General features: G+C 44.1%; 1 protein-coding gene across 29 annotated transcripts in view; it reads right to left on the reverse strand.

Annotated features, from left to right (window-relative positions):
* PFKFB1 (6-phosphofructo-2-kinase/fructose-2,6-biphosphatase 1) overlaps positions 1 to 27,057 on the reverse strand; it is a 68,105-nt gene that overhangs the window by 5,701 nt on the left and 35,347 nt on the right. For 8 of the 29 annotated variants that reach the window (XM_078364038.1, XM_054251164.2, XM_078364042.1 and 5 more), the window contains 10 exons: positions 26,395 to 26,469; positions 25,854 to 25,910; positions 23,706 to 23,827; positions 19,296 to 19,503; positions 18,528 to 18,923; positions 16,485 to 16,631; positions 12,897 to 13,001; positions 3,348 to 3,477; positions 1,124 to 1,186; positions 16 to 80 (listed from right to left, as the gene is read on the reverse strand). In XM_078364038.1, the coding sequence (XP_078220164.1) occupies positions 16 to 80; positions 1,124 to 1,186; positions 3,348 to 3,477; positions 12,897 to 13,001; positions 16,485 to 16,631; positions 18,528 to 18,923; positions 19,296 to 19,503; positions 23,706 to 23,827; positions 25,854 to 25,910; positions 26,395 to 26,469 (1,368 nt within the window). Of the gene's footprint in view, positions 1 to 15; positions 81 to 169; positions 326 to 1,123; positions 1,187 to 1,943; positions 2,171 to 3,347; positions 3,478 to 12,896; positions 13,002 to 16,484; positions 16,632 to 18,527; positions 18,924 to 19,295; positions 19,504 to 23,705; positions 23,828 to 25,853; positions 25,911 to 26,394; positions 26,470 to 27,057 lie in introns of those variants that run through there. The other 21 variants (XM_078364044.1, XM_078364041.1, XM_078364040.1 and 18 more) reach the window with 10 other exon arrangements.

Genomic DNA, 27,057 nt, shown 5'->3' on the forward strand with positions numbered 1-27,057 from the left:
GAGTCCTCCACCTACCTCAGGCTTCTCCCGGTGTGTGTTCACAGCCTCCACATTCAGGTAGATGGACTCCACCTTGCAGCCTTGGAAAAGAACAATTCATCTGTCCATAAGCCCCTGAGGTAGGCGCAGGTCTCCCCTCAGGTATCACCTCCCCCTGTCACCACCCACACCCCCAGCTTCATACTGTGTACAGATTGTCACTCGCCTGTAGGGAGGGGAATTCAGACAGCTGTGTGATGTGTGGGGAAGACACCAGGCCTAGGAAGCAGCCAGCAGGGCATCCTGTCACCTCTGCCCCTAACCGTCTTAGTTTTCTGCACTTCAGCTGCACATTTGTAAATGGGGATGGAGATAAGAGATGAAGTCTATGGCTGCCCAGAGCTCTTGTGGTCCACATGAGAGCAATCTCATCTGTGTAATATTGATGTAGCTCTGCAGATCCTCCAAGCTGTGTTAGGTGCTGAGGAGGTGGAAGAGTCCTGGGGCCACTGCCTTGGGCAATCAGTGCCAGGCAAAGTTTATCTGAAGGACAATGTGGTTGTGGCAACACCAGGAGTGTGGAAAGTCACAAGGGAGTTCTAGGGAACCTGAAGACGGAGGAGGGTGTATCACTGGGACTTGGGGCTGACAGAGGCTGCCTAATGCCTATGGAAGCTCCTGAAGCTTCATGCCTGTGAGCTGCACCTTATTACAGGCTACAGTAGGTCATCTGCCCTGTTCACACCCCAGAATAGGTTTAATTCTGTCTCTTCCCTGTTCATGGACCTTTCATAGCTAATACCCCAAGAAAGAGCCTGAATTGCCCAGGCTGGTCTTTGTGTTCTTTCTCCAATATGATCCTAACCTACAATTTTCCTCTGGTCCCCTTTGGGGAAGCCCCCTTCTACAGCTTGGTGCTCTGTGCTGGGTGCTCTGGCAGAGACACAGAAAGTCAGAGCCAGCACCAGATTTAGAAGTCATCCTACTCTATGTTATCTTACTACCATCAGTCCCATCCGCACCAGGACATCCACCCACCTACCCAGGGAACCTACTGCAGGACTCTTCTGGGCAAATGGTAGGCACTAGGGCCATGCTCATAGCCTCCATATGCCTGTCCTTGGATCAGGGTGGGAGTACTTACCATAAGCCACAGGAGTGAGTTTGAGCACTGTGTGCAAAGGGCACTTGAGATACGGAAGCTCATCTAGAAAGGAACAGGAAGCAGCTCTCAGAGGCAGGGTGCTGGCCAGGACATGGCCTCTCCAGGCCTCCAGGCTTGCTGTATGCTCCTGCTTCCACGTCCCCTCGTTGTGGTGGGGCTTCACCAGGGGCCCATTCCCTACCACCCTGCAGAGGCAGCACTGAGAGCAGCTGGGAAGAGAGCAGGGAGGCAGGAGCACCCTAGAAAATGGTAGTGAACTGGACTACATGTCGCACAGGAGGGTCAGACTGTCCACCCTGGAGACGACCACCACCTCACTCACATGGCAAACAGGAGACCCAGGTAGGTTTCTCTTCCGCCCCCAGCCTGGGGCCTTCTGTAGACCCAGCACCGCAAAGCCCCATGGTCCACACCAGCAAGTGTTTTCTGAGACCCTGCTGTGGCATTGGACAGCTCCCACAGCCTTCTCCCAGCCTGGCCTGCTCTCTCTGATCACCCCCATCGCAGACCTGGCGATGGACGAGCATTCGTGCATTCACTTGTTTCCAGTTATTGACATTATCCATAAAGTTGTTCTGATTATCTGTGTACAATTTCTTGTCTGGGCCTGTTTCCATTTCTAGGGCAAGCCCGAATGAAGGGGAGGTGGTAAGCCCATTTCATGGTTTTGGCCAACTGAGGCTCCGAGAAGGAAGATGCTCTCCGCAAGTTGCATAGCCAGGAAGTGGCAGAGCAGGGACTTGAACCCGGGACCCTGTGAGGCTGGGATGCTACTACTGTACATCCTCCTTATACACTTGAGGAAAAAGACTCCGAGAGGGGAAGTGACTTGCCGGAGATCTCTGACCCAGCTCTGCCGCTGCCTCCACTAGTGACCTTGGTCCAGCCTCTTCTCTCTCTGGTCCTGCGTTTCATCTCACAGGACAAGATTGGACTAGATGTACTCTGAGGGTGCCCCAGCCCTGAGGTTCTGTGGGTCTGCATTCTCAGTCACATCATCTTTCTGGGCCTTATTCCAGCATTCACCTGAGTAATGGGGTGGAGGGGGTAAGAATATCTGTCAAGTGCTGCCCTGTCTGGCTCCCAGGACAGGAGGCATGTGTTTAAGAAGCACCCCAAGCATATCTGAGAGGGGAAGTCCTCTGGCATGTACCTGGGATCTATGTCTATCCCTGACACTCTGAGCCCCATGACCTTGGGCCAGTCACTTCACCTCTCCGGGTTTCCATTTCCTCATCTGGGCAATACGAGTTCTAGCACCTCCCTCATAGTCTCAAAACATTGCCCTGAAAAGTAGATATGTGAACATAGAGAAATCTAGCAGTGCAAGGACCCCCACCACACATCCTATCACCAATTTTCAGTGAAGAAATTGAGGACCAGAGAGAGGAAATTCCTTATTTAATGTCAAGCTCTCAAGTGCCCCGGGTTCCAATTCTGGATGACTCCATATTACAGTGTTCTTTATTTTCAAACTAGCATCGAAGAAAAGATCCTATACTGCAAAATACTGAATATAATTTTGCATTGTTCTGAGACACTTTAAAAATATCCTGGAAATGCTAACACTTGGAGTGATATAACAGTTTTTTGCCAGTCCAGCTGCCCCAGTTTGCAGTTCAGCCTATGTAGTCAGTGTGTAAACACTCTGTAAATGCAATGCCTAGATATTTAAAAAAAAATAAATTATCATTTGAAAAACAATTTAAAATGAAAAACATCACCATCTTGGGGGAGATTACCCCTATAGCAAGGACAGAAACTTGTAATCAGGATCATGAATCTGTGAAAGGCCCCACTATCACCTGATGGTAGCATGTTTCAGAGAAATACTAGCTCACCTTTTCCAGATTGAGGCAGATTGTTAATGTTGGCTTTGAAAATGTTAGCTAAGAATAATACCATACTAATAATAGCAGCTAGCATATAGCACATAGAATGTGTCATGAACTGTTCTAAACTTTTTATGTTATTTAAAATTCATCATTATTCTCCCCATTTTACAGATGAGGACATTGAGGCCAGAGAAGTTAAAGTAATTTGTGAAAGGTAGTACAGCTAGTATTGAAAGAGAAAGAATCTGAACCTAGGCATCCTTGTTTTAGATACTCTTCTCTTAACTACTAAGATATAGATATCTAATCACTGGTGTCAATGTCTCAAATCCCATCAAACTTCCCCAAAACAGAGAGGAGGGTAGTACCTGAACTCTTATCCAGGAAATAGGCCAGGAGGCACCGCATGACAGCCTGGTGGCAGATTACCAGTACATTCTCCTGTCGTTCTAGCTCCATTATAACTGGCTCCAGACGCTGAACCAGATCCTCATAGGACTAAACATAAGAGAAATATTTGAGTGAGAAAGGGAGGTGAGGCACATTTGCCCAGAGGGGAAGAACTCTAAACTAGGAATCAAGAACATCTGGTTCCAGTGCCAGTTCAATTGTTGACCCAGCAGTATGACCTTAGGCAACTCACTTCCTTCTTAGGGTCTTAGTTTCGTCATCTGCTAAATGGGGTCTATCAATATAGTAGACTAAATAAGTGTATCAATACAGTGGACTAAATAACAATGACAACAATAAAACTCCCCCACTGCAAATTGTCTTCTTAAGTGCAGTACCAACCTTTCAAAAAAATAAGGGAAATTTTATAAATATAGGGCCCAAAAATGAAGAAAAACGGAAAAAAAGTGATAAGTGGATGTAGAAACCACAGTTGCCCTGGGGGCATTTGCCAATCATAGTAACTAAGAGTTCTGAGTTTTAAAAACATTACAGAAGTAGAAGACAAGACCACCGGTGTGTATAAGGTGGGGAGTTGAGACAGACTCTCACATAAATCTGAGACCCTCAAAAGGCAAATCTTTACACTCTTAGTAAAAGTTCCTTAATAAGCAAAAAGAAACAACAAGAAAATGTATCTGTCTTCCTTGGCTCTCAGGGGAAATAAGTGAAAAGCCTCCTGTAAGAATTTATAACCACCAGACTTCCCTCAGGTGGGTTGGTGATTCAGAACTACACTACCCATGTGGTTTGAAGAATGTTTTGCTGAGAGTTTAATAAAAAGTGGTCCCAAGTTATGAGCTCCCAGGACTGCTTAGAAGAAGCAAATGGAAATCTCTCTGGATTCTCTCAACTCAGGCTGTGTGAGATTCCCATAGATAAATTTTTGCCAAGCTGGAGCTCATATAACACACAAGGAAATAAGCTACCATGAGTGAGAATAAGCAGAAACAAGAAGAGAACCCTAAAAACTTAAGGGATGCCACAATATAAAATAAATATGCTTGAAACTTTTAAAGAAATAAAAGGTGGAATAAAAAAATGTGAGGAAGAAATAAGATGCCATCAAAAATAGGATATAGAATTGAAAAATAAATAGAATTTCAAAAATAAAAAATATAGTCATTAAAATTGAAAACTCAGTGGATGGGGTAAGGAACTTAAATACTACTTAGGAAATAGTGATTGGAAGATAAGGCTGAAGAAATTACTTAGAATACAGCAAAAGATACAAAGAGATAGAAAATAGGAAGGAAAATTTAGGAGACATGAAGAATAGAGGCAGGAGTAACATATATCCAATTGTATTTCCAGAGGAAGATGATAGAGAAAATGTGAGAGATGAATTTTTAAAGATAAAATATCTGAGAGTTTTCCAGACCTGATGAAGAATCCCAATCCTCAGATTCAGGAAGTCCCACTAATCCCAAGCAATATATTAATAAATGAAAAGAAATTAACATCTAGACATATTAGAGAGAAACTTTAGAGCAACAATGATACAAAAACCTTAAAAGTAGCCTGAGAGAAAAGAAAACTGGACTGACAGCAGATTTCCTGGCCACAGTAGAAGCCAGAAGACAGTGAGGGTAATACCTTCAAAGTGCTGGGAGAAAACAACTGTCATTCTAGAGTTTTCACTCAGCCAAGCATCACTAGGATTAAGAACCCCTCCTACCAAGAAATTTTTAGACAAAAAGAAGGGTGTGTTTATTAGCAACAAATTCTCACTGAAAAAAGCTTCTAAAGAAAGATGGAGGAAGTTTCCCAAGACGGCGTGGTAGGAACAACTCAGGATTGCAGCATTCATTGAAGGCGCAGAGGGTGAGTCCTAGCCGCATTTTCAGACGGATCTTTGTTGCCCACAGAACGGGGAAATTCCCAGGTGTAGGAGAGTCACGGGAAGCCAGCGCAGCCCTCTCAGCTTGCCCAGCGGTTTTGGCCGGTGCTGCAGCGCAGCGGCACCCCGTGCTGATCTGGGTGCCCTGTTAAACCGGCAATCTGAGATTTGGGAGGGCAGATTAGCATATCCATCTGATTAAACGGGACTTGGACAGTGAGCCAGACAAGGAGATTCCCGGGAAGCGACATTTGAGCCGGTGCAGTGAGCCCCTGCACGGGAAATCCCACAGATCCTACTGCCCTACTAGCAGGCAACTAAAACACCTGGGAGAGAGTCATTGGTTCAACTTAAAAAAAAAAAAGAGGGAGAAAGGGCTCTGAGGCAGGGAGCCAGGTGATCAGGCTCGGCAGGTCCCACCCCCACAGGGACAAACAAAACTGCATTCGAAATGCTAGGGGTTGAGAGTTTCACTGTGGGCACAACTGAATACAGGACGGGGCAGCTCTGTGGGGGAGGGGTGTCCGCCACTACTGAAGCATTCCGCCCTTACTGAGGTACACGCCCATTACTGACACAGCCTGCCATTGCCAAAGCAACCCGCCATAACAGAGAGACTCCGCCAACAGGGTGGAGCCCACAACAGCAAGGAAGAGCCCACGGGCAACAGGGCGGAGCCCAGAACAGAAGGGCGGAGCCCAAAGCAGGAGGGCTAAGCCCACCGCAGCAGGGCAGAGCGCACAGCAGCAGGGACTGAAGTGGACCTCAGCAGTCGTACAGTGGAGGGGCTAGACTGTTAAAAGGAAAACTAAGTAACAGAAATACTTCAGCATCAACAATCTGGGCGTACACTCAGAGACCCAATCGAAAAGCCAGCAACTACTCAGACGACAGGTGGATAAATCCACAAAGATGGGAAGAAACCAGCGCAAAAAGGAGGAAAACACCTGAAACCAAAACACCTCGCCTCCTACAAAGGACCAAAACTCCTCACCAGCAAGGGAACAAAGCTGGACGGAGAATGAGTGTGACAAAATGACGGAATCAGACTTCAGAAGGTGGATAATGAGAAACTTCTGTGAGCTAAAAGAACCAATGCAAAGAAACTAAGAACCTTGAAAAGAGATTTGAAAAAAGATTCGAGGAAATAACAAGAATGGACAACTTAGAGAGGAATATGAATGAATTGAAGGAGCTGAAAAACACAACACGAGAACTTCGCGAAGCATGCACAAGTTTCAACAGCCGAATTGACCAAGCAGAAGACAGAATATCAGAAGTCGAAGATCCACTCAATGAAATTAAATGAGAAACCAAGATTAGAGAAAAAAGTGCAAAAAGGAATGAACAAAGTCTCCAAGAAATGTGGGACTATGTGAAGAGACCTAACCTACGTTTGATAGGTGTACCTGAATGTGACGAAGAGAATGAATCCAAGCTGGAAAATACTCTTCAGGACACTATCCAGGAAAATTTCCCCCACCTAGCAAGACAGGCCAATATTAAAGTCCAGGAAATACAGAGAACACCACAAAGATATTCCACAAGAAGAGCAACCCCAAGGCACATGATCGTCAGATTCACCAGGGTTGAAATGAAGGAGAAAATACTAAGGGCAGCCAGAGAGAAAGGTCGGGTCACCCACAAAGGGAAGCCCATCAGACTCACAGCAGATCTCTTGGCAGAAACTCTACAAGCCAGAAGAGAGTGGGGGCCAATGTTCAACATCCTCAAAGAAAAGAACTTTCAACCCAGAATCTCATATCCAGCCAAACCGAGCTTCATAACTGAAGGAAAAATAAAATCCTTTGCAAACAAGCAAGTACTCAGAGATTTTTGTCACCATCAGGCCTGCTTTACAAGAGCTCCTGAAAGAGGCACTATACATAGAAAGGAACAACCAGTACCGGCCATTCTAAAAACATACAAAATGCTAAAGAGCATCAACAAAAAGAAGAATCTGCATCAACTAACGGGCAAAACAGCCAGCTAGCATCAAAATGGCAGTATCAAATTCACACATAACAATATTAACCCTAAATGTAAACGGGCTAAATGCACCAATGAAAAGACACAGACTGGCAAATTGGATAAAAGTCCAAAACCCATCGGCGTGCTGTATCCAGGAAACCCATCTCACAGGCAAGGATACACAAAGGCTCAAAATAAAGGGATGGAGGAAGATTTACCAAGCAAATGGAGAGCAAAAAAAGCAGGAGTAGCAATTCTCATCTCTGATAAAATAGACTTTAAAGCAACAAAGATCAAAAGAGACAAAAAAGGTCATTACATAATGGCAAAAGGATCGATACAACAAGAAGAGCTAACAATCGTAAATATACATGGACCCAATACAGGAGCACCCAGATATACAAGGCAAGTTCTTAACAACTTACAAAGAGACTTAGACTCCCACACAATAGTAGTGGGAGACTTTAACACTCCACTGTCAATATTAGACAGATCAACCAGACAGAAAATTAACAAGGATATCCAGTGCTTGAACTCAGACCTGGAACAAGCAAACCTGATAGACATTTACAGAACTCTCCACCCCAAAACCACAGAATATACATTCTTCTCAGCACCACATCACACCTACTCTAAAATTGACCACATAATTGGAAGTAAAGCACTCCTCAGCAAATGCAAAACAACTGAAATCATAACAAACAGTCTCTCAGACCATAGTGCTATCAAGTTAGAACTCAGAATTCAGAAACTAACTCAGAACTGCACAGCTTCATGGAAACTGAACAACTGGCTCTTGAATGTTGATTGGATAAACAATGAAATGAAGGCAGAAATAAAGAAGTTCTTCGAAACCAATGAGAACGTAGACCCAACATACCAGAATCTCTGGGACACATTTAAAGCAGTCTCTAGAGGAAAATATATAGCAATAAGTGCCCACATGAGAAGAGTGGAGAGATCCAAAATTGACACCCTAACATCAAAATTGAAAGAGCAAGAGGAGCAAGATCAAAAAAACTCAAAACATAGCAGAAGACAAGAAATAACTAAGAACAGAGCAGAACTGAAGGAGATAGAGACACGAAAAACCCTTCAAAAAATCAATAAATCCAAGAGCTGGTTTTTTGAAAAGATCAACAAAACAGACAGACCACTAGCCAGGCTGATAAAAAAGAAAAGAGAGAACACCCAAATAGATGCAATAAAAAACAATAAAGGGGAAATCACCACAGATTCCGCAGAAATTCAAACCATCACCAGAGAATACTACAAACAACTCTATGCACATAAACTAGTAAACCTAGAAGAAATGGATAAATTCCTGGACATCTGTGTCCTCCCAAGTCTAAACCAGGAGGAAGCCGAAACTATGAACAGACCAATAACAAGGTCTGAAGTCGAGGCAGCAATTAAGAGCCTACCACACAAAAAAAACCCAGGTCCAGATGGGTTCACAGCTGAATTCTACCAGACACACAAAGAGGAGCTGGTACCATTCCTTCTGAAAATTTTCCAAATAATCTAAAAATAGGGAATCCTTCCCAAATCATTTTATGAGACCAACATCATCCTGATCCCAAAACCCGGGAGAGACTTAACAAGAAAAGAAAATTTCAGGCCAATATCCATGATGAACAGAGATGCAAAAATCTTCAATAAAATACTGGCAAACTGACTGCAACAGCACATCAAAAAACTTATCCATCACGATCAAGTAGGATTCATCCCGGGGATGCAAGGCTGGTTCAACATACGCAAGTCTATAAACGTAATTCACCACATAAACAGAACCAAAAACGAAAACCACACGATTATCTCAACTGATGCAGAGAAGGCATTTGACAAAATTCAACAGCCTTTTATGCTAAAAACCCTCAATAAACTTGGTATAGATGGAATGTATCTCAAAGTAATAAAAGCTATTTACAACAAACCAACAGCCAATATCATACTGAATGGACAAAAACTGGAAGCATTCCCTTTGAAATCTGGCACTAGACAAGGATGCCCTCTCTCCCCACTCCAATTCAGTATAGTACTGGAAGTTCTAGCCAGAGCAATCAGGCAAGAAAAAGAAATAAAGGGTATTCAAATAGGAAAGGAGGAAGCCAAATTGTCTCTATTTGCAGACGACATGATAGTATACCTAGAAGACCCCATCGTCTCAGCCCAAAAACTCCTGAAACTGATAAGCAACTTCAGCATTAAGTCTCAGGATATAAAATCAATGTGCAAAAATCACAAGCATTCCGATACACCAATAACAGACTTAAAGAGAGCCAAATCAAGAACGAACTGCCATTCACAGTTGCTACAAAAACAATAAAATACCTAGGAATACAACTTAGAAAGAACGTAAGGGACCTCTTCAAGGAAAACTACAAACCACTGCTCAACGAAATAAGAGAGGACACAAACAGATGGAGAAACATTCCATGTTCGTGGTTAGGAAGAATCAATATCGTGAAAATGGCTATATTGCCCAAAGTAATTTACAGAAGCAATGCTATCCCCATCAAGCTACCATTGACTTTCTTCAAAGAACTGGAAAAAACCACCATGAATTTCATATGGAACCAAAAGAGAGCCCGCATAGCCAAGTCAATTCTAAGCAAAAAGAACACAGCAGGAGGAATCACACTACCGGACTTCACACTATACTACAAGGCTACAGTAATCAAAGCAGCATGGTACTGGTACCAAAACAGAGATATAGACCAATGGAACAGAAGAGAGGCATCGGAGGCAACACAACATATCTACAACCATACAATCTTTGATAAACCTGACAAAAACATGGAATGGGGAAAGGATTCCCTGTTTAATCAATGGTGTTGGGAAAACTGGCTAGCCATGTGCAGAAAGCAGAAACTGGACCCCTTCCTGACACCTTACACTAAAATTAACTCCAGATGGATTAAAGACTTAAACATAAGACCTGGCAGCATAAAAACCCTAGAAGAAAATCTAGGCAAAACCATTCAGGACATAGGAGTAGGCAAGGACTTCATGACCCAAACACCAAAAGCATTGGCAACAAAAGCCAAAATAAACAAATGGGACCTAATGAAACTCCACAGCTTCTGCACGTCAACAGAAACAGTCACTAGAGTGAATCGGCAACCAACAGAATGGGAAAAAATTTTTGCAGCGTACCCATCTGACAAAGGGCTGATATCCAGAATTTACAAAGGAAAAAACCAAACAAGCCCATTCAAAAATGGGCAAAGGATATAAACAGACACTTTACAAAAGAAGACATACATGAGGCCAACAATCATATGAAAAAATGCTCATCATCACTGGTCATTAGAGAGATGCAAATCAAAACCACACTGAGATACCATCTCATGCCAGTTAGAATGGCGATCATTAAAAAATCTGGAGACAACAGATACTGGAGAGGATGTGGAGAAATAGGAACACTTTTGCACTGCTGGTGGGAGTGTAAATTAGTTCAACCATTGTGGAAGACAGTGCGGCGATTTCTCAAGGCCTTAGAAATAGAAATTCCATTTGACCCAGCAATCCCATTACTGGGTATATATCCAAAGGACTATAAATGGTTCTACTATAAGGACACATGCACACGAATGTTCACTGCAGCACTGTTTACAATAGCAAAGACCTGGAACCAACCCAAATGCCCATCGATGATAGACTGGACTGGGAAAATGTGGCACATAGACACCATGGAATACTATGCAGCAATCAAATACGATGAGTTCGTGTCGTTTGTAAGGACATGGATGAAACTGGAGAACATCATTCTCAGCAAACTGACACAAGAACAGAAAATGAAACACCGCATATTCTCACTCATAGGTGGGTAAGGAAAAATCAGAACACATGGACACAGGGAAGGGAGTACTACACATCATGGTCTATTGGGGGAAATGGGGAGGACAGTGGGGAGGGGAGCTGGGGAGGGATAGCCTGGGGAGAAATGCCAAATGTGGGTGAGGGGCAGAAAGGCAGGAAAACACACTGCTATGTGTGTACCTATGCAACTACTTTGCACGTTCTGCACATGTACCCCAAAACCTAAAATGCAATAAAAAAGAAAAAAAAAAAGAAAGATGGAAAGTGAACTCAGAGGGAAGATTTGAGATGCAAGGGGCAAGAATGATCAGAGGAATTGGTAAGAATGTGGTTAAGTCTAAATAAACACTAACTGCATACAATAATAACAACAACTTGGGGGTTAAGATCAAGTTTGACCTAAAATACAAACAATTAACATGTAAATTAGGAGACATAGTGGCCAGAGTTTTAAAGTTCCTGTGTCGTTTAGGTAGAGAGTGGAGATACTGATTTTAGATTTTGTTAATAATTAATATTAAAATGTTAAGGATTCAAGTTGGTTGCATAATAGCAGTGAGAAAATATGAGTGATTTAAAAATTCAACATTTGGCCTTACATCCTTACTGAGATATCCACTAAAAATTGAAAGAATCACAATGAAAAAATTTTAAAATGTTAAGGGTAATCTCTAAATGAATGGAAACAAATTATATAACTTAAATATGGATATAAAAACTTTATGAATTCTAAAGAAGGCAGGAAAAGAGAAAAAATTAAGCAGAGAGCTCAAGACAAGATAATAGTAACTAACTAAAAATGTTAGTAATTACAAGAAAATTACACCAAACTTACCATTCAAAAGACATATATTTTCAGTTGGGATTAAAAACAACAAAACCCATCTATAAGTTGTTTATAAGAGACACAAAACAAAGATACGCAGAGAAGTTGAAAGTAAATGAATAGCTAAAAGTGAACTAGATAAGCAGTTACCAGAAGTCACTGATTCTTGTATAGCTATATTAATATCAGATAAAATACATTTTTAGGCAGAAAGGATTATGGAGGAAGGAGGTTTGGTCACTATGTAATAATAAAATGCAATTCACTGAGAAGATATAATTGCTTTAAGTTTGTATACCTCGAATAACATAGCCTCTAAGTACCTAAAGGAAAATGAGGGCAAATTAAGATGAATTTTATAATGTCATCTCTGAGGATGAAGATAAAAACTGTGAACGTGTTGTGTGACTGAACAGACTATCTACTGTTTTATCTTCCCAGATGTTCTTCTTTTCTGATAACATTTCCCAGGAATTTATATCAGAAATAAAGTATAACTAATAAATGCTCTAAAATGTGGAACTGGCTAAATGGAGGCTTGATTGAAAGCAATGAATACTCATCTCATATGGGGATAGGGAACTGATGGTCTGGTTCATGTGGTGTCAAAGAAGTTGATTAAATTATTGTCCCTTAGGACAATGTCAACTTGCCAGAGAGGCTGGAGCTTTAGGCAACTTGGCAACAAAATATCAGGAAATCAGAGCATGTTGAACTATTTAAAGTGTCTTCATGAAGGAATACAAGAGACAAGGTCCAGGAAGCAGAAAGCAAGTAAGCAAGAAAATTATGTAGCTTTTAAAAGAAAGGGATGGATCTGTTGCTTATAGCCAAGAATCTAAGACAGTCAAGGGCCAGATAATCATGTGCCTTGTGGGATGGTAGCTGCTGCAAGATATGCTTACTCTGTTTCTAAAGCTGGCCAGACAACTGAAGAATCCTGGCAGTTTCAATGAAGCCAATGGAGAGTAGTCCTAGGCATTAGGCTACCCCTCCAAACCTTACCTCTCCCTTGGGATAACGGTAGCGATATTTATCTTGGTCTCTCAGTGCAAATTCTTCAGGGTAATGTTCCTGGATTTCTTCATAGGTCATTTCCTCACAGACACCCTGAGAAAAAGTATTTGGGGGTAGAAGTGTTCACAAGATGAAATTCCACAGAGCCTTTGCCATAATTCTTCAATGATCGTGGAACAGTAGCACATGAGCACCTGAGTCTCTGAGAACACAGCTCTGGGTTTGTGCCTGTTGTCTATAAGTGTGTGTGTGTGTGTGCAGGAGGTGTGTGGCTGTGTGGATGTGACACTGAGTGTATGTGGACATGTTTTCAGGCTGAGTGTATGATGTTTTTCTATGATTGTACAGATAGGTATGTAGGTGTACATTATACATATAAGTATGTATTTTTATAAACCTATGGGCATAAGGATTTGTGGCTGTGTTTACAAGTCTGTGTACAGCATGCCCATGATATGTACTTGTGGTATGTTTAAGGCCTTATGCCTTGTGTTTGTGTATTTGTCTCAGCATATGTTGTGTGCTTGAGTGTATGTGTGTGTGTACAATTGAGCATGTGAGAATGTGTCCATGTGGTATTTCCATGCAGGTCTTAGTGTGTCTGTAGCATGTGTGTCTGTTAATGTATATGTCTCTCATTATGTCTCTGGTGTATATGTGAGAGTATCTGTGTGCCTGTGTCTGAAGTCCTCTGCTTTTGGAACTCTGGCAGATAAAGAAATAGGTAACAACAGACATCTCAGAGAGGAAAAATCAGTAAATTCTTAATGGTTTCAGAGTGGATTTGGGGGAGATACACTCTTTTCACTCAAAAAATGAATGGAGTGCTCAGAGAATGAGTTCCTCAGGAGCTTATGAGAGATTCCAAGTCTACGGAGAAACTCCCAGAGGTGAGGTGACTGCTGATGGTGATGGAAAGTGATGGGTTTCTAAAGTTTCCTTCTGGGTATGTGGATTCCAATGAAATCTCACTGTAGGGGGCCAGTGGCCTCTGATTGTTGTCTATTGGGCCCATCTACCATTCCCCCGTCAGGGGTGAGGAAGTAAACCCCTACCACAACCCACAAACATCTCTGCAGTGTGAAACTTCTCCAACCCACACTGCCCATGGAAGACAGTGTCCCCTGCCGGGTACTCAAGGTCCTTCCAGATTGGCTTTAACTTTCTATTCTGAGGAGTACTTGGAAGACTGTTGCCTGTGAAAATGGTCATTGACTCCTTATTGAACCAAATTGCTTAACCTCTCTGAATTTTACTTTCCTTATCTGCAAAATGTGGAGAATTAGAACTACTTCATAGAAGTGTTTTGAATACTGGAAAAATGTAAGTAAAAGATATTAGTACAGAATGTGCAAGGGACATTTTAAAGACTCAGTCAATAGACTCAAGTATTAATATTAGTAGCAATCATGGAAAATAAACCAGAAACTTAAATTTCTGCTTTATCATCATTCTAAATTCTTGCTTCTTCCTCATTCATGACTCAGAGCCAATTCCTGAGATTTTACCTCCTAAATTTCTCTCAAATTGATTTCTTTTTTCCTCCCTCTCCATTTGTACTACTACAACCTTAGCATTTCCACACACATAAAATACCCTCTTTGTTTGTGAAGTTTCCGATCTCTGTGTCTCTGCCTGGATTGTCATTCTTGATTCTTTCTACTTGGTTCACTGTTACTCAGACCTGGGGCTTCAGCTAGGTATCACTTCTTCTAGGTAGATCATGGCTGAGTTAGGCATCCTGCCCCAACTTCCGTGCACCCATAGTCTTGCCTATCAGAGTCTGTATCACACATGCTCTTCTCTATTTCTCTGTTTCTTCCTCTGTCCACCCTATTTAGCCTGAACATTCAGTGAAGACAGGAATGAATCAGATCAATCTCTACCTCCAGCACCACTCCAGAACCTGAAACAAGGAGGGGTTCAATAAATGTTTATGCCACATGTGGGCCAGAAATAAGCAGCCACCAAACTTATCATAAAGAAATTTCACATTTGCTTGCATATATTTTATAGCAAATGTATGTGGTATACAGAACAATGCTGTATAGCCATTTTCTAACCATGTGTATCTCTGTACCTCTATATTTATATACTCATATGTATGAATGTACACACACATACATGTCTGTTTCTACAGAGGCATATCTAGCAGGCAAGTAAGTTAACCTACCCACACGCAAGTTATTTATACCTGTGGTAAAGCTTTTATGTTGATGCCTAACAATCTTAACCTGTGCACTGCTGCCCAGTGCCATTGTACCTACAGTGCGGGTAAACAGTGGAGAGGAAACAGCTCCTTTCTCAAAGAGCTCATGGAAGAACCTAACCCTGAAGAGCAATTGCTATACCACCAGGGTTGGGTCCTTCACTTCTCCCTCTTCCTCATCCCTTACAGCCAGTGCACCATCAAGTCCTGTTATCTCCACCTTAATGTGGTTTTCGGAGACAGGGTCTTGCTTGTCGCTCAGGCTGGAGTGCAGTGGCATGATCACGGCTCACTGAAGCCTCAGCCTCCCAGGCTCAAACGATCCTCCTATTTCAGCCTTCTGAGTGGCTGGGGTTACAGGCATGCACTGCCACACCCAGCTAATTTGTAAATTGCTTGTAGAGATGGGATTTCACTATGTTGCTCAGGTTGATCTCCAACTCCTGGGCTCAAGTGATCCTCCCACCTAGGCCTCCCAAAGTGTTGGGATTACAGGCATGAGCCACTGCACCTGGTCTGATTCCACCTTTGAAACATTCCCAAAGTCCTTCTTCATTCCATCTCCAACGCCACTACTCTGGTCCAACATGCCCCCACATCTTGCCAGACTAATGCAATCAACTTTTTACTGGTTTACATGTTCATACTGGCCTTCTTCCCACCAAGTTTCCACACATGCCCAGAGGGAGCTTTCTTTAAAAAATGTGCATTGTATTGACCACTCCTCCTTGATGTGGACCCCATCAATGGCTTCCCATTGTTGTTAGGGCAGCATTTGAATCCTTCAACATAAACTGTAAAGCCTGGTGGCCTGAATTCCTTTCCAGCCTCATTTCCCTTTTCTCCAGATCTCACTGTTGCAGTCCCAGCCTCTGTGCTATTCTTTCTTTCAGTTCCCTGAACTTGCCAGGCTCTCTTCTTATCTCTGGGTCTTCACATATGAACTGTTTTCTGTCCCTGAATTAAATTTATTTCCATTCCCCAGACCATCTTGCCTCCTTCTTATATCACCTCTAGCTTTCTGCAGGAAGCTTTCCTTGTAAATCCCCCACCACCAAGTCAAGTCAGGAGCACCCTCACCTTTTGATCCTCCATAATCCCTTGTACCTCTCCTCTCATAGCCTTTTGTCGCACTGAGATGTAATGTCCTATTTACTATCTGTCTTTAGGATGAGGGCAGAGACTTTGTCTATTCTGGCCTTCACTGGATCCCCAAGATAGAATAAGGTCTGGCACATGGCTAGTTGTCAAAAATGTTTGTTGAATTAATTAGGTCCTCCATAGAGGCTGGAGCAGAGGCAACTCAGGGGATAATCCCAGTCTCAAGCCACTCCCCCCACACAGGAGCTTCACCCCATGCATCTCACCGCATCAATCTCATTCAGGGCCTTCCACTGCTCATAGGGGACACCCAGGGCCTCAGCTGTCTCGATGGTCCTCTTCATGTGACTGGTCCACACCTTCAGGGAGCTGATGCCCTGAGACTGAATGAAGTTGGCCAGTGCATAGGCATACTAGGGTGTGGGGATGCAGAGGAGGAGAGAAGGGGAAAAGGAGAGGTGAGAGAGAACATGGTGGCCATGAGAACAAGCTTAGATCTGCCACAAATTGAGTGGTGATGAACAAGCAAGAGCAAAGAGTTTAAATGTTCCAAATTTATACAAAGCCATACTCTTTCCCATGTGATGGTGGGCCAAGGGAACAGAAAAGATCGTCTGTGTGTGTGTATGTGTGTGTGTGTTCACTGATGATTGCTCACCAAAGCCGCTACTTGGTTATTCATTCATTCAAACAGACCCACCTCTAAAATTTGTGGAGCCTGAGACAAGAGGACCAATGGAGGCACTCCATGCACAGTCTATCTCTCCATTTCTGGCTCTATCCTGCACTTCTATGTGCCTTTAGTACGTGCTTGTGGATAACCAAGTCACATGACCGAGTTTTGTCCACATTTTCACCTCCCTGATCCCCATCCTCCACAAACAGCATTCCCTTGGTCCTGTGATATAACCTGACCTCAGGTGGATAGACACTGGAACAGGCCCATGTAGGAACTGAAAGTGGACTCTAGACAATAAGGGCAAAGAATTCCAGGGTTGGGGGTACCTAGAATATGGACTGGAAGTAGGAGGTGTGGGATTTGGGAGACATTTCTCTTTGACTCTGTGAAAATTTATTGCTTAAGCAGGGTTCCTGATACCCAGGTTCCAAGGGCATTCACACATGTATTGAGTGGTCATGCCCCTGTGCTGGGTGCTGGGGTATTATTGCTCTAAAGACACGGCCAGTCCTGTGAGGGAAACACTGGCAGCACCGAGGGGAACCATGAAGGGAGCTACTGATTCGCTCCTCTGTGTAAACGTGTGTTGCTAATTCCACTGATGGCATGTGTTAGGAATGTGTGCACAGGTGCATAGGTCCAGGCACACATTTATATATGTGGAAATGGGCATTTCATACATACATTTCATTATGGACATGAGTCAGCAGTCAGCGTGCTCTGGTGGAAGGAGCCCTTGACTGGGAGGTAGGAGCTGTAGGTTAAACCCCTCCAGCTCCCTTACATGGTCCCTTTTGCCCGCAGACACATCCCTGTCCATCACTGGCTTCATACCCATAGAGCACTGGCTCACTCAGCCTGCTCTCCGGGGGCCGCACTTTAGAAAGTGGCTGGGGAGCGCCCAGACCGAGGCCTGGTGTGCAGTGGGCGCTGTGCAAGTGAGAGCTACCTCGATGGGGACATGCTTTGTAAACTGGGCCTGGTGCTCCGTGATGAATGAGCATGAAGGTGGCGCCGGCTGTGTGCATGGACACACATACAGGTTTGTGGCCTGGGAGGCATGCCCTGTGGAGGTGGCCACGTGTCCATCTGGGCTTCGAGCTGGTGGGCAGGGCTGGACTGGCTCCAACTGAGACACCCCTGGCTGCGGGGGCTGCCATGGGCTTGGGTCACGCCTCCAGCAGCCTCTGACTCTGCTCTGAGGAGCGGGACATGGGGGAGTTACAAGTCAGAGTCTACCTCCAGGGGAGGCTGCCAGTCTGGAGGTAACAGAAAAGGAGCCACCAGGACACGGCCATCTGGGTAGCGCCTTGCCTTGGGACCCCCACCTCTCCAGTGGGGGAGCTGAGGACAGGCAGGTAGACCCGGCTTTCAGTTCTGGCTCTGTCTCATCCTGGCCACCTGCCCCAGAGCTGCTCTCTGCTTGCTCATCCATAAGCCGGTGGCAGGAATGCCCACCCCATGGAGCTGTGGTGATGAAGTGAGCCACACATGGGAAGCAGATGGTACCGTGACTGTGCATAAGTGTCTGACAATCGACAATAAATGACAACCATGACAACAACTGTCCTCCTTGCACTTCATTTCCCACCTGCCCCACCCCCAGCAGTCCTGCCAGCAGGAACAATACCTGTGCTAACAAGCCCAGGTGCGGATCAGATGCTGTGGAAATCGATCCCTTTATTCCAGCCAGCATCCAGAATGTGCAGGTCACTGTCCTGGGCTGGGGGGAGAGACTTGGGCCAAGAGAGCCACACATGGGCCAGTACTGGGAGAGCTGGAGCCCAGGGCATGGCAACCCACCTGGGAGGGAGGAGAGGATGGGGAGGGCTTCCTGGACCACACCATGGAGCTGGCGCTGGGCCTTGGGAGTGGGGAGGGCAAGGAGGACACAGTTATAGGTTGGGACAGGGGCTGCCAGTGTGACACCTGTGTTGGGGTGAGGTGGGGAGTGCAGAGTTGGGGAGAAGAGTGATTCAAGGGTGGGTCCTTCAGGGCAGCTCTCTGTGCTACTGACAGTCACCTGCTGACAGAGGAGACAGAAGAGGGTAGAATAGGTGGGGGAGCTATACCAGCAAAGGCATATCTTTCATGAGAAAGATGAGGGGACCAGTCAGACAGGGCCAAGGGAGTCACTGTAATGGAGCAGCTGGTTTTGGGAAGGCCTTGGGTGCCAGGGCCAAGCTCTTAGACCTGCAGAACAGGTGGCACTGGGAGCCATTCGGCAGCTGGGTCAAGACTGAGTGGCTGAGGAGTGGAAGAGCAGGAGTGATGGAATCTGCTTCTACCCCATCCCTGGGTCCTCCCATCTTAGAACCCAGAATGTGGCCACTACGACACCTCCAGCCCACCTAGGACAGCCCAACCAACCCATCTGGGTGTATGAGGCCCTCCCTACCTGCTTGCCGCGAACTGAGAGGCCAGAGTCACCTCCGATGCGGCCTCTGAGGTTGAGTTCACTTTCACCATGCCGGCATAGGTAGATGGAACGAGGTGTGACGTGGATGTTCATGAGGTAGTAGACTGTGCGGCTCTGGATGTGATCCTGCACTCGGTTCACCATGTAGCGTGTGCCGACGTCGAAGATCTTGATGTATGACAGGTGGCTGGGCCAGACCCAAGCAGGAGCAAGGGCAGCTCAGGGGCTAATGGTGGTAGAGTTGACCCCAAGAGAAAGCCCAAACCACATACCCTTTCAAGCCTCTTCCACAACCCAGCTGTCACCTATTGTGATGCCATGCCTTGCCCTGTTCCGAGTACCTGTTCTAGAGACTTGGTTACTGGCCAACCAAAGGAGCTCATTGCATGCTACCATCTGCCATGTCTCCTTTCTTCAGCCTCAGCTTGAGCCAAACTGTCTTTTCACCTTCACTCATCCTATTACAGGCAGCTGGATTCTCTGTTCTGTGGTTCACCCCCTGACATAGTCAGAGAAGCAGCAATCCTTTGCATTCCTGGCTAGCTCCAATATCTTACTGGCAGCTCCTGACTTGTTCACTCCCCTACCCTTTCTGATCCTGAGTTGAGCTCTTCACCCCTCTTTTGTTTTTAGCCTCTGCTACATATTGTCCTTTATACTCTACACACGGCTACCACATTGCATCTGTATGTATATGTGTCTGTGTCTGTGAATGTGTATGTCTCTCTCCTCACTCAGAAGGGGGGGTTGGCCTGGCTTATTTTCCTCTTTTCTATGCAGTCAACAAACAAACTGTAAACATACTCCTCTGTCCTAGGCACTGTGCTTGGCATGGAGACCCAGTGTCTGTGCTTTGGGAGCTCTTTGGCCAGTCAGGAGCATATACTTGGAAACACATGATCAGTGCTCAACATTCACTACATAAACAGTGTCACTCACTCTAAGGTGTGCCAAGTAGTGGGGTATGGGGATACAGAGGTGGTCCATAACATCATTGGGGAACTTGTGGTCCTTGGCCCAAGTTCCTTACTGTCTCCTCAATTCCTTGCTCTGTCATGAACTAATACCTGTACACTGAGTGATAATCAAACTCTTCAACCACCATTCTGTGTAGAAGCTGGAGGGTAGAGTGAATAATCAGAAGACTAGAAACATGGAGTAAGACTTCTGAGGTCTATGCTGTACCAAGCATTAAATCCTTTAGTTGTTGGCTTGTACAGAGTTCAGAGAGATCCCTGGGAAAAGGAGTGGAAAGCTGGGGCAATGGGGTGACACCAGCAACCCTGATTGCATGGGAACAAAACCAAGTGAATGGAAAGAGCTGCACAAACCCGAGGCAGGTAAGGGTGCTGATAGGTTTGGTTTCAGAAAGCCTCTCCTGAGATCTTCCTACAGAACCCCTTTATGGCTGCACCATCCTCATCATGCCCATCTGTGTCCAATGGCTTCCACAGGGCAGTTGTTATTTGTTGAACATTTTCTGAGCATCTGGTAGGGAGTGGGAACTTTTAAGCGCATGAATCTTCATAATAGTACTACAGAGCAGAGATTATCGTCTCTGTTTCATAGGTGAAGAAACTGAGGCACACACCTTCTCGGGAAGAAGAACCCCAGAATGCTCCCCTCTCTAATCATTTCTTCTAGGACCAGAGCCTAGGGGTAGAATATATCTGATGCAAACTTGTTGCCTAACTACTAGGTCCTTTGAGGCTCTAGGACCTGCCAAATTCTTCAGCTTAATCTGATCTTCTCTAGTTTTGCCTTCTCACACTGGCCCCAGGTGGCCTTACTTTATGGTCCCATGCCCATACCCATATCTTCTCTGTTTCATTCTTGTTTCCATGCCGTTGCTATCACACTTGGAATATTTTCTGTATTTCTCTACTCTTGTTTAGATTTAACTAGGCACTTACAAAGTGCTATTCTCTTTGCTTGATTTCCAAAGTTGAGCTGCTATGCATTCATACCTCAAGAGCCAGCACATTCAATCTCTTTAGGAAGCCTTTTCTGAAACCAGGATCATGTGAAGTCATTTAGAGGTGTTCAACACCAAAAACAGTAGAGTAGCTAATGCCTACCCCCATCCGAATTTTTAATTTTACTTAAAAATTTGAAAGTAATTTAAAAAATTTTTAAATGAAATTAAAAATTTTTAAATAATTAAAAAAATTTGTTTAAAATAAAAATTATAAACTATAGAATATGGGGAGGTCCTCCCAAGTTCTTGTTTTATATTTTTCCACTTTGACTACCTCAATGCTGTTTTTGAAATATCCAGTGTTTAAACCTTTTAAGTCAGCTGGGTGCGGTGGCTCATGCCTGTAATCCCAGCACTTTGGGAGGTCAAGGTGGGCAGTTAATTTGAGGTCAGGAGTTCAAGACCCGCCTGGCCAACATGATGAAACCCTGTCCCTACTAAAAATACAAAAATTAGCCATGCGTGGTGGCAGGCATTTGTAGTCCCAGCTACTCAGGAGGCTGAGGCAGGAGAATTGCTTGAACCTGGGAGGCAGAGGTTGCAGTGAGCTGAGATTGCGAGACTGCACCCTAGCCTTGGTGATAGAGTAGGACTCTGTCTCCATAAATAAATAAGGCTGGGCGCGGTGGCTCAAGCCTGTAATCCGAGCACTTTGGGAGGCCGAGATGGGTGGATCCCGAGGTCGAGAGATCAAGACCATCCTGGTCAACATGGTGAAACCCCGTCTCTACTAAAAATACAAAAAATTAGCTGGGCATGGTGGCGCGTGCCTGTAATCCCAGCTACTCGGGAGGCTGAGGGAGGAGAATTGCCTGAACCCAGGAGGCGGAGGTTGCGGTGAGCCGAGATCGCGCCATTGCACTCCAGCCTGGGTAACAAGAGCGCTGTCTCAAAAAAAAAGAAAAAAAAGATGACATAAAGCTGAACTTGTAGATCTGTCTTCTTCTGGCCCAAACTGATTCATTGAAAAGCAACCTAGCACCTGTAGGAGTCTAGGCCCAGGGCTGGGGCTTTGTCAATGCCTTTCTTTCACTTACACCTCCCATCCCAGCCTTCAGGCTCCTTTCACCATATGCTCTTAGCCCATGTTGTGCCTTTTTGATAATTTTAAAAAGTCATACTTTCCTCAGGGTCACACAGCCCTACTTCAGCACACATCTTGGTGAGAGAAGTGAGTGTACCCTTGACCAGAGTGCCTGAACAATGAACGATCTACCCAATTGGGATATGGGTTCGAGTATATATTGTGCTACTGACTCATTCATTGTGTAGCCCAGGGTAAGCCTTTGACCTGATCTGGATCTCAGTTTCTCCATCTAAAGAGTGGGGCAATAACAGTGCTCATCTCTTGGTACTTCATTTGGGTAAGGCCACTCTTTAAATTTCTTAGAGTGGTGATGACCATTTGAAACCTCTTTATACTTCTCACTTGGCATCTCTTCTCATTGCAACACTGTTTCAAAGAGTGCAGGGTTCTGGGAACATTCTACATCTAAAACTCATATCCGCTCTCTCCTATCTTTAGTTGATATTATGACAGAGCATTTCCTGTTTTTTATAGGTCTTCTCATATGTCAAAGCACTATAGAAGCTACCCGAGGATAGAACTCACCTCTTTTGCACCTATTTATACCCCCTACATATACCACACCCCAAAGGATCCAGATACTTGTTGACTGATGAGACATGGGAATGTTGTGAAAAAGAGACGTGACTAGGAGACAGAACATGTAATTAGAATCCTAGCTCTACTTCTGAACTGTGGTAGGAGCTTGGGAAAGTAATTTCAGCTCAGACTCAATTTCTTTTTCTTGACGTTTTATGATCATAAGACCTATCTCAGCCTCCTTTACAGGAGTTCTAGGGGATTAAATGCAAGAAAGAAGGTAAACATGTTTGGAAACTGAAGTGTCATTCATGTGTGAAGAACACTTTTGTAATAATAATCACAATATCCACAGAAGGGGGGCATTTGTTCCCAGGGTCCTGAACTGTTCATATTGCTCAGGAAAGCACTATTTTCATCATCTTAGGAACACCTTACAGATCAAGGAATCAGAGCTGAAAGGATCCAACCCTGTCTCTACTAAAATATAAAAAATTAGCTGGGCGTGGTGGTGTGCATCTGTAGTCCCAGCTACTTGGGAAGGCTGAGGCAGGAGAATTGCTTGGACCCAGGAGGCGGAGGTTGCAGTGAGCGGAGATCGTGCCACTGCACTCCAGCCTGGTGCCTGGTGACAGAGCAAGACTCTGTCTCAAAAAAAAAAAAAGAAAGATCATCAAGTTCAATTTCTTGATGTTACAGCTAGAGAAGTTGAGGCCCAGAAAGGAAGGATATTTTCCCCAGATCCTACAGGATATCAAAACTGGGCTAAAGATCTAGACCTTGACTTTGGGGTGCTGGCTCTTACCTGTCCAGTTCCTCATCCAAGGGTTGGTAGTTGACCTCATAGCACTCAATTCTCTTTAGAAAGTCTTCCAGAACCTTTTCCCGGTCACAGTCTACATAATCAGGGCTGCCAAGTTTCACTTGCTGGGAGCAGGGAGAATAGAGGTATCAAGGGAGACACTGGGAGACAGAGTGTCTGATGGTTTTCTTTGGAAGGTCCCTCAGAGACTATTGAGTACAAGATCCCTCATTATAAAGATGAGGAAATCGAGACCTGGAGAATGCATCTTGCCCAAGTTTACAAAAATCAACCAATTGAAAAGAAGCTGGATTGTGTGACTCCTCATTCCTAATCTCTGTGTGGTCGAACTAGGCCTGTTACGCTATACTTAGTGCCAGAGCACACGATGCTTATAAAAGAAGAACATTTATAAGAGGACCAGAAATTGTGACGTGAGAAATGGCTGAAGAAGAGGAACTAGAGCTCTTGGCCAGGGGTGATTATGGCTTACATGTATCAAGTGTTTACCAGAAGATTATGACGTGCTGTCTTCGGATTTCTGAAGACTGGCCTCTCCTAATCCACCAATACCCGCTGTCTTCTCCACAGTCCTCATCTTAGGTACTGGCACTTTTATCCACCCAGTCATCTGATCCTAAATGGAACCTGGGAGTCATCCTAGATATCTGTCTTTCTGTCATCCCTCACTTCTTAGTAGGTACCAAATCCTCTCTACTCTATAATTTCCTCTAAATATCCATTCTCTCTCGTTTGTGCTCACTATAGCTTTGTGCTCAATTACTTTGTCTATATTCTTTTTACTTCTAATGTATTCACCATATTGGCAGCCAGAAGGATATTTCTAATATGAACATCTGGCCAAAGTATTCTCCTGCTTAAAACCCTTCCACATTTCATCATACCTTTTAGAAAAAAGTGTGAATTATTTTAGCAGGTGGCTCACGGCTTGTCACGATTGGGCCCCATATTATTTCTTCATCCTTATCTCCCATGGCTCCCCTATTCCTCTACACGTTTGGTTTTAGCCAATTTAAGTTACTTATAGTTCTCTGGAGATGCCATACTTAGTATATGCTTATATCCTGATTTTCCATTCTTCACCCACCAAATTCCGATGTGTTCTTCAAGGTGCCATTCATTTTAATTTTGCCTCCCTTAGGAAGGCTTCCCTGATTTCTGTCCCCATGCAAAGTTCGGCCCTCAGCACTGTGTTCCCAAAGCTTCCTCTGTTCCTTCATATCACATCAGCTCAGAGTTCTGTATATATACTTGCCAGTCTTCCTCACTAGACTATTAGACTATGTGCTCAAGGGAAGGATTCTCCATATCTATGTCTCTAATGCCAAGCCCAGGTATATATTCAATTTCTGTTGAATCAGTAGATAGATAGACGGGGGGATGAAGAGGGAAGATAGAAATTGGACCTGCCATATGTCCTAAAAGGTTAAAAAAATGACCGATTAATAAAAACTATAGGGAGGCAGATTCCAGCTTGACTGGACAGTATTTGTTGAAAGCAACGGGCCCCATTTCATTGCAGGTATAAAAAATCCAGATACACATTTAGATAAGATTTCAAGTATCTGATGGAGGGTAGCAGAAAATTACCTTTAAGGTCTCTTCTGTTCTTGAGCTCCAGTAACTTGATGAAATAGGGAACAACAAAATGTGGTAAATGACCTAGTTCTAGATCACATGCCAAGAATCTAAGAGCAGGGATAGTGCTGGTATGAATTTTGGGGAAGAATACAAAATGAAGGCTTTTGAGGCAGGCAGCCAAGCCTGAGGTCCAGTCCCATTTTCATCCCTTTCTGTCTGTATGAATTTTTGACAATTCATTTCTCTTTTTGGACCTTTCTAACCTCAGTTTCCTCTCTCTAACATGGAAATAACCTCTAACATACAGGTTTGTTGTGAAAAATTAATGACAGTCAAGCTTGGTACCTGGAGCATACATAGGACACTATATATGTTGGCTTCATTAAAATTAATAGAGTCATTGTAAGCCAGGATGGTTAGGGAATGCTTCCTATGCAAACTAGGAGGAGAAGATCAGGGAGGAATTCTTTCTTTAATCTCACAGAGGTGCCTTAGGCATGATCTAAGACTAGGGCAGAGCAAAGTGGAAAGGTAACTGGTGCTCCTTACCCTGATGTTTTCTGCAATTACGCCAGGGTCATTACAAATGGACTCAATGAAAAAGACCTATAAAAGAAACAGAAAAGAGATTTCCAGCAGGAAATTATGTTTGGTAGGAGCTGAACATAGCTTTACTCCTTTTCAGTAGCTCTAAGTCATCTCCAGGGGCATCTCTGACAATATAATGCTCTCATACAGTGGTGTCTTGAGGCTTTTGAGTTTCATGAGGCATATGGGCTCTAAACTGAATGGCCCCAGATTGTTTTATATCTTTACTAGGCTTAGGTCTTATATAAGCTTTCTGTAGTGACTCTCTCTACTCCTTCCCCATAGCCAGCCTGTCTATAGTCATCTTCTATTGCCTAATGTGGCATCCCTCTTTTCTCGTTCTATTGGCTGCTTCTGGCTATATCCTGGAAAGTTAGAAAACCAAATTAAAATGCTGAGTTTATGGTAGCTGATTTGGCTGCTCTGAGTCCCCTAGTTTGCCTTTCTTAGGGGTTTGTGCTGGAGAAACAAACTCTAGATAAGAGTTGGAGTGTTACCATACCTTGTAACCATGTTCTTTCGCAAACTGCAGGATCAGTGACCTTCGTTCTCTGGTAGTGTTGGTGGCATCAAAAACCTAGAGGCAGGTAATGAGACTGGCTTACTCTGAATCTAGTGCTAGTAGAATATCTACTCTTTGCCCATCCCTGTGCTAAGTGGAGGGCTTCCATATGGAGGTAGAACTTGAACAAAGTTTTGAAGGATAGAAGGAGTCAGAATTGGCTTATGACAATTTCACAAGCACACATTGGGCCCTTACTGTCTGTACAGAAATATATGCTACCTTGTGAGTGTAATAAGGCAAGAGGAAATTGTGGGTTTTCATTAGGGTCATTTTATAGGTGAGGTAACTGAGGCCTAGAAGAACTTGCCTTGACCAAAGTCACTGTGAGGAGCTGACAGAGCAGAGCTAGAACTGCTTCTCTCAATTCCTAGCTGTAGCTTCTTCCTTCCATATCACTTTAGAAGTCCACAACAACAGTAAGCAATTCCCTGTCCTCAGCACCTGAGATTGGACCATTTGCGTATTTGAGAATCTCCTTCCCTTTTAGAATTTGCAAATCCTAACCCAAAGGTCTATGATTTTAAATTGAGTAGATATTTAGGTAAATCTCTAGAACTCAAAACTGTTAGTACTTCAGTCTTAAACTCTTAATGTAGTCCT

The sequence above is a fragment of the Callithrix jacchus genome, chromosome X (genome assembly GCF_049354715.1).
Source record: "Callithrix jacchus isolate 240 chromosome X, calJac240_pri, whole genome shotgun sequence".
Lineage (NCBI taxonomy): Eukaryota > Metazoa > Chordata > Mammalia > Primates > Cebidae > Callithrix > Callithrix jacchus.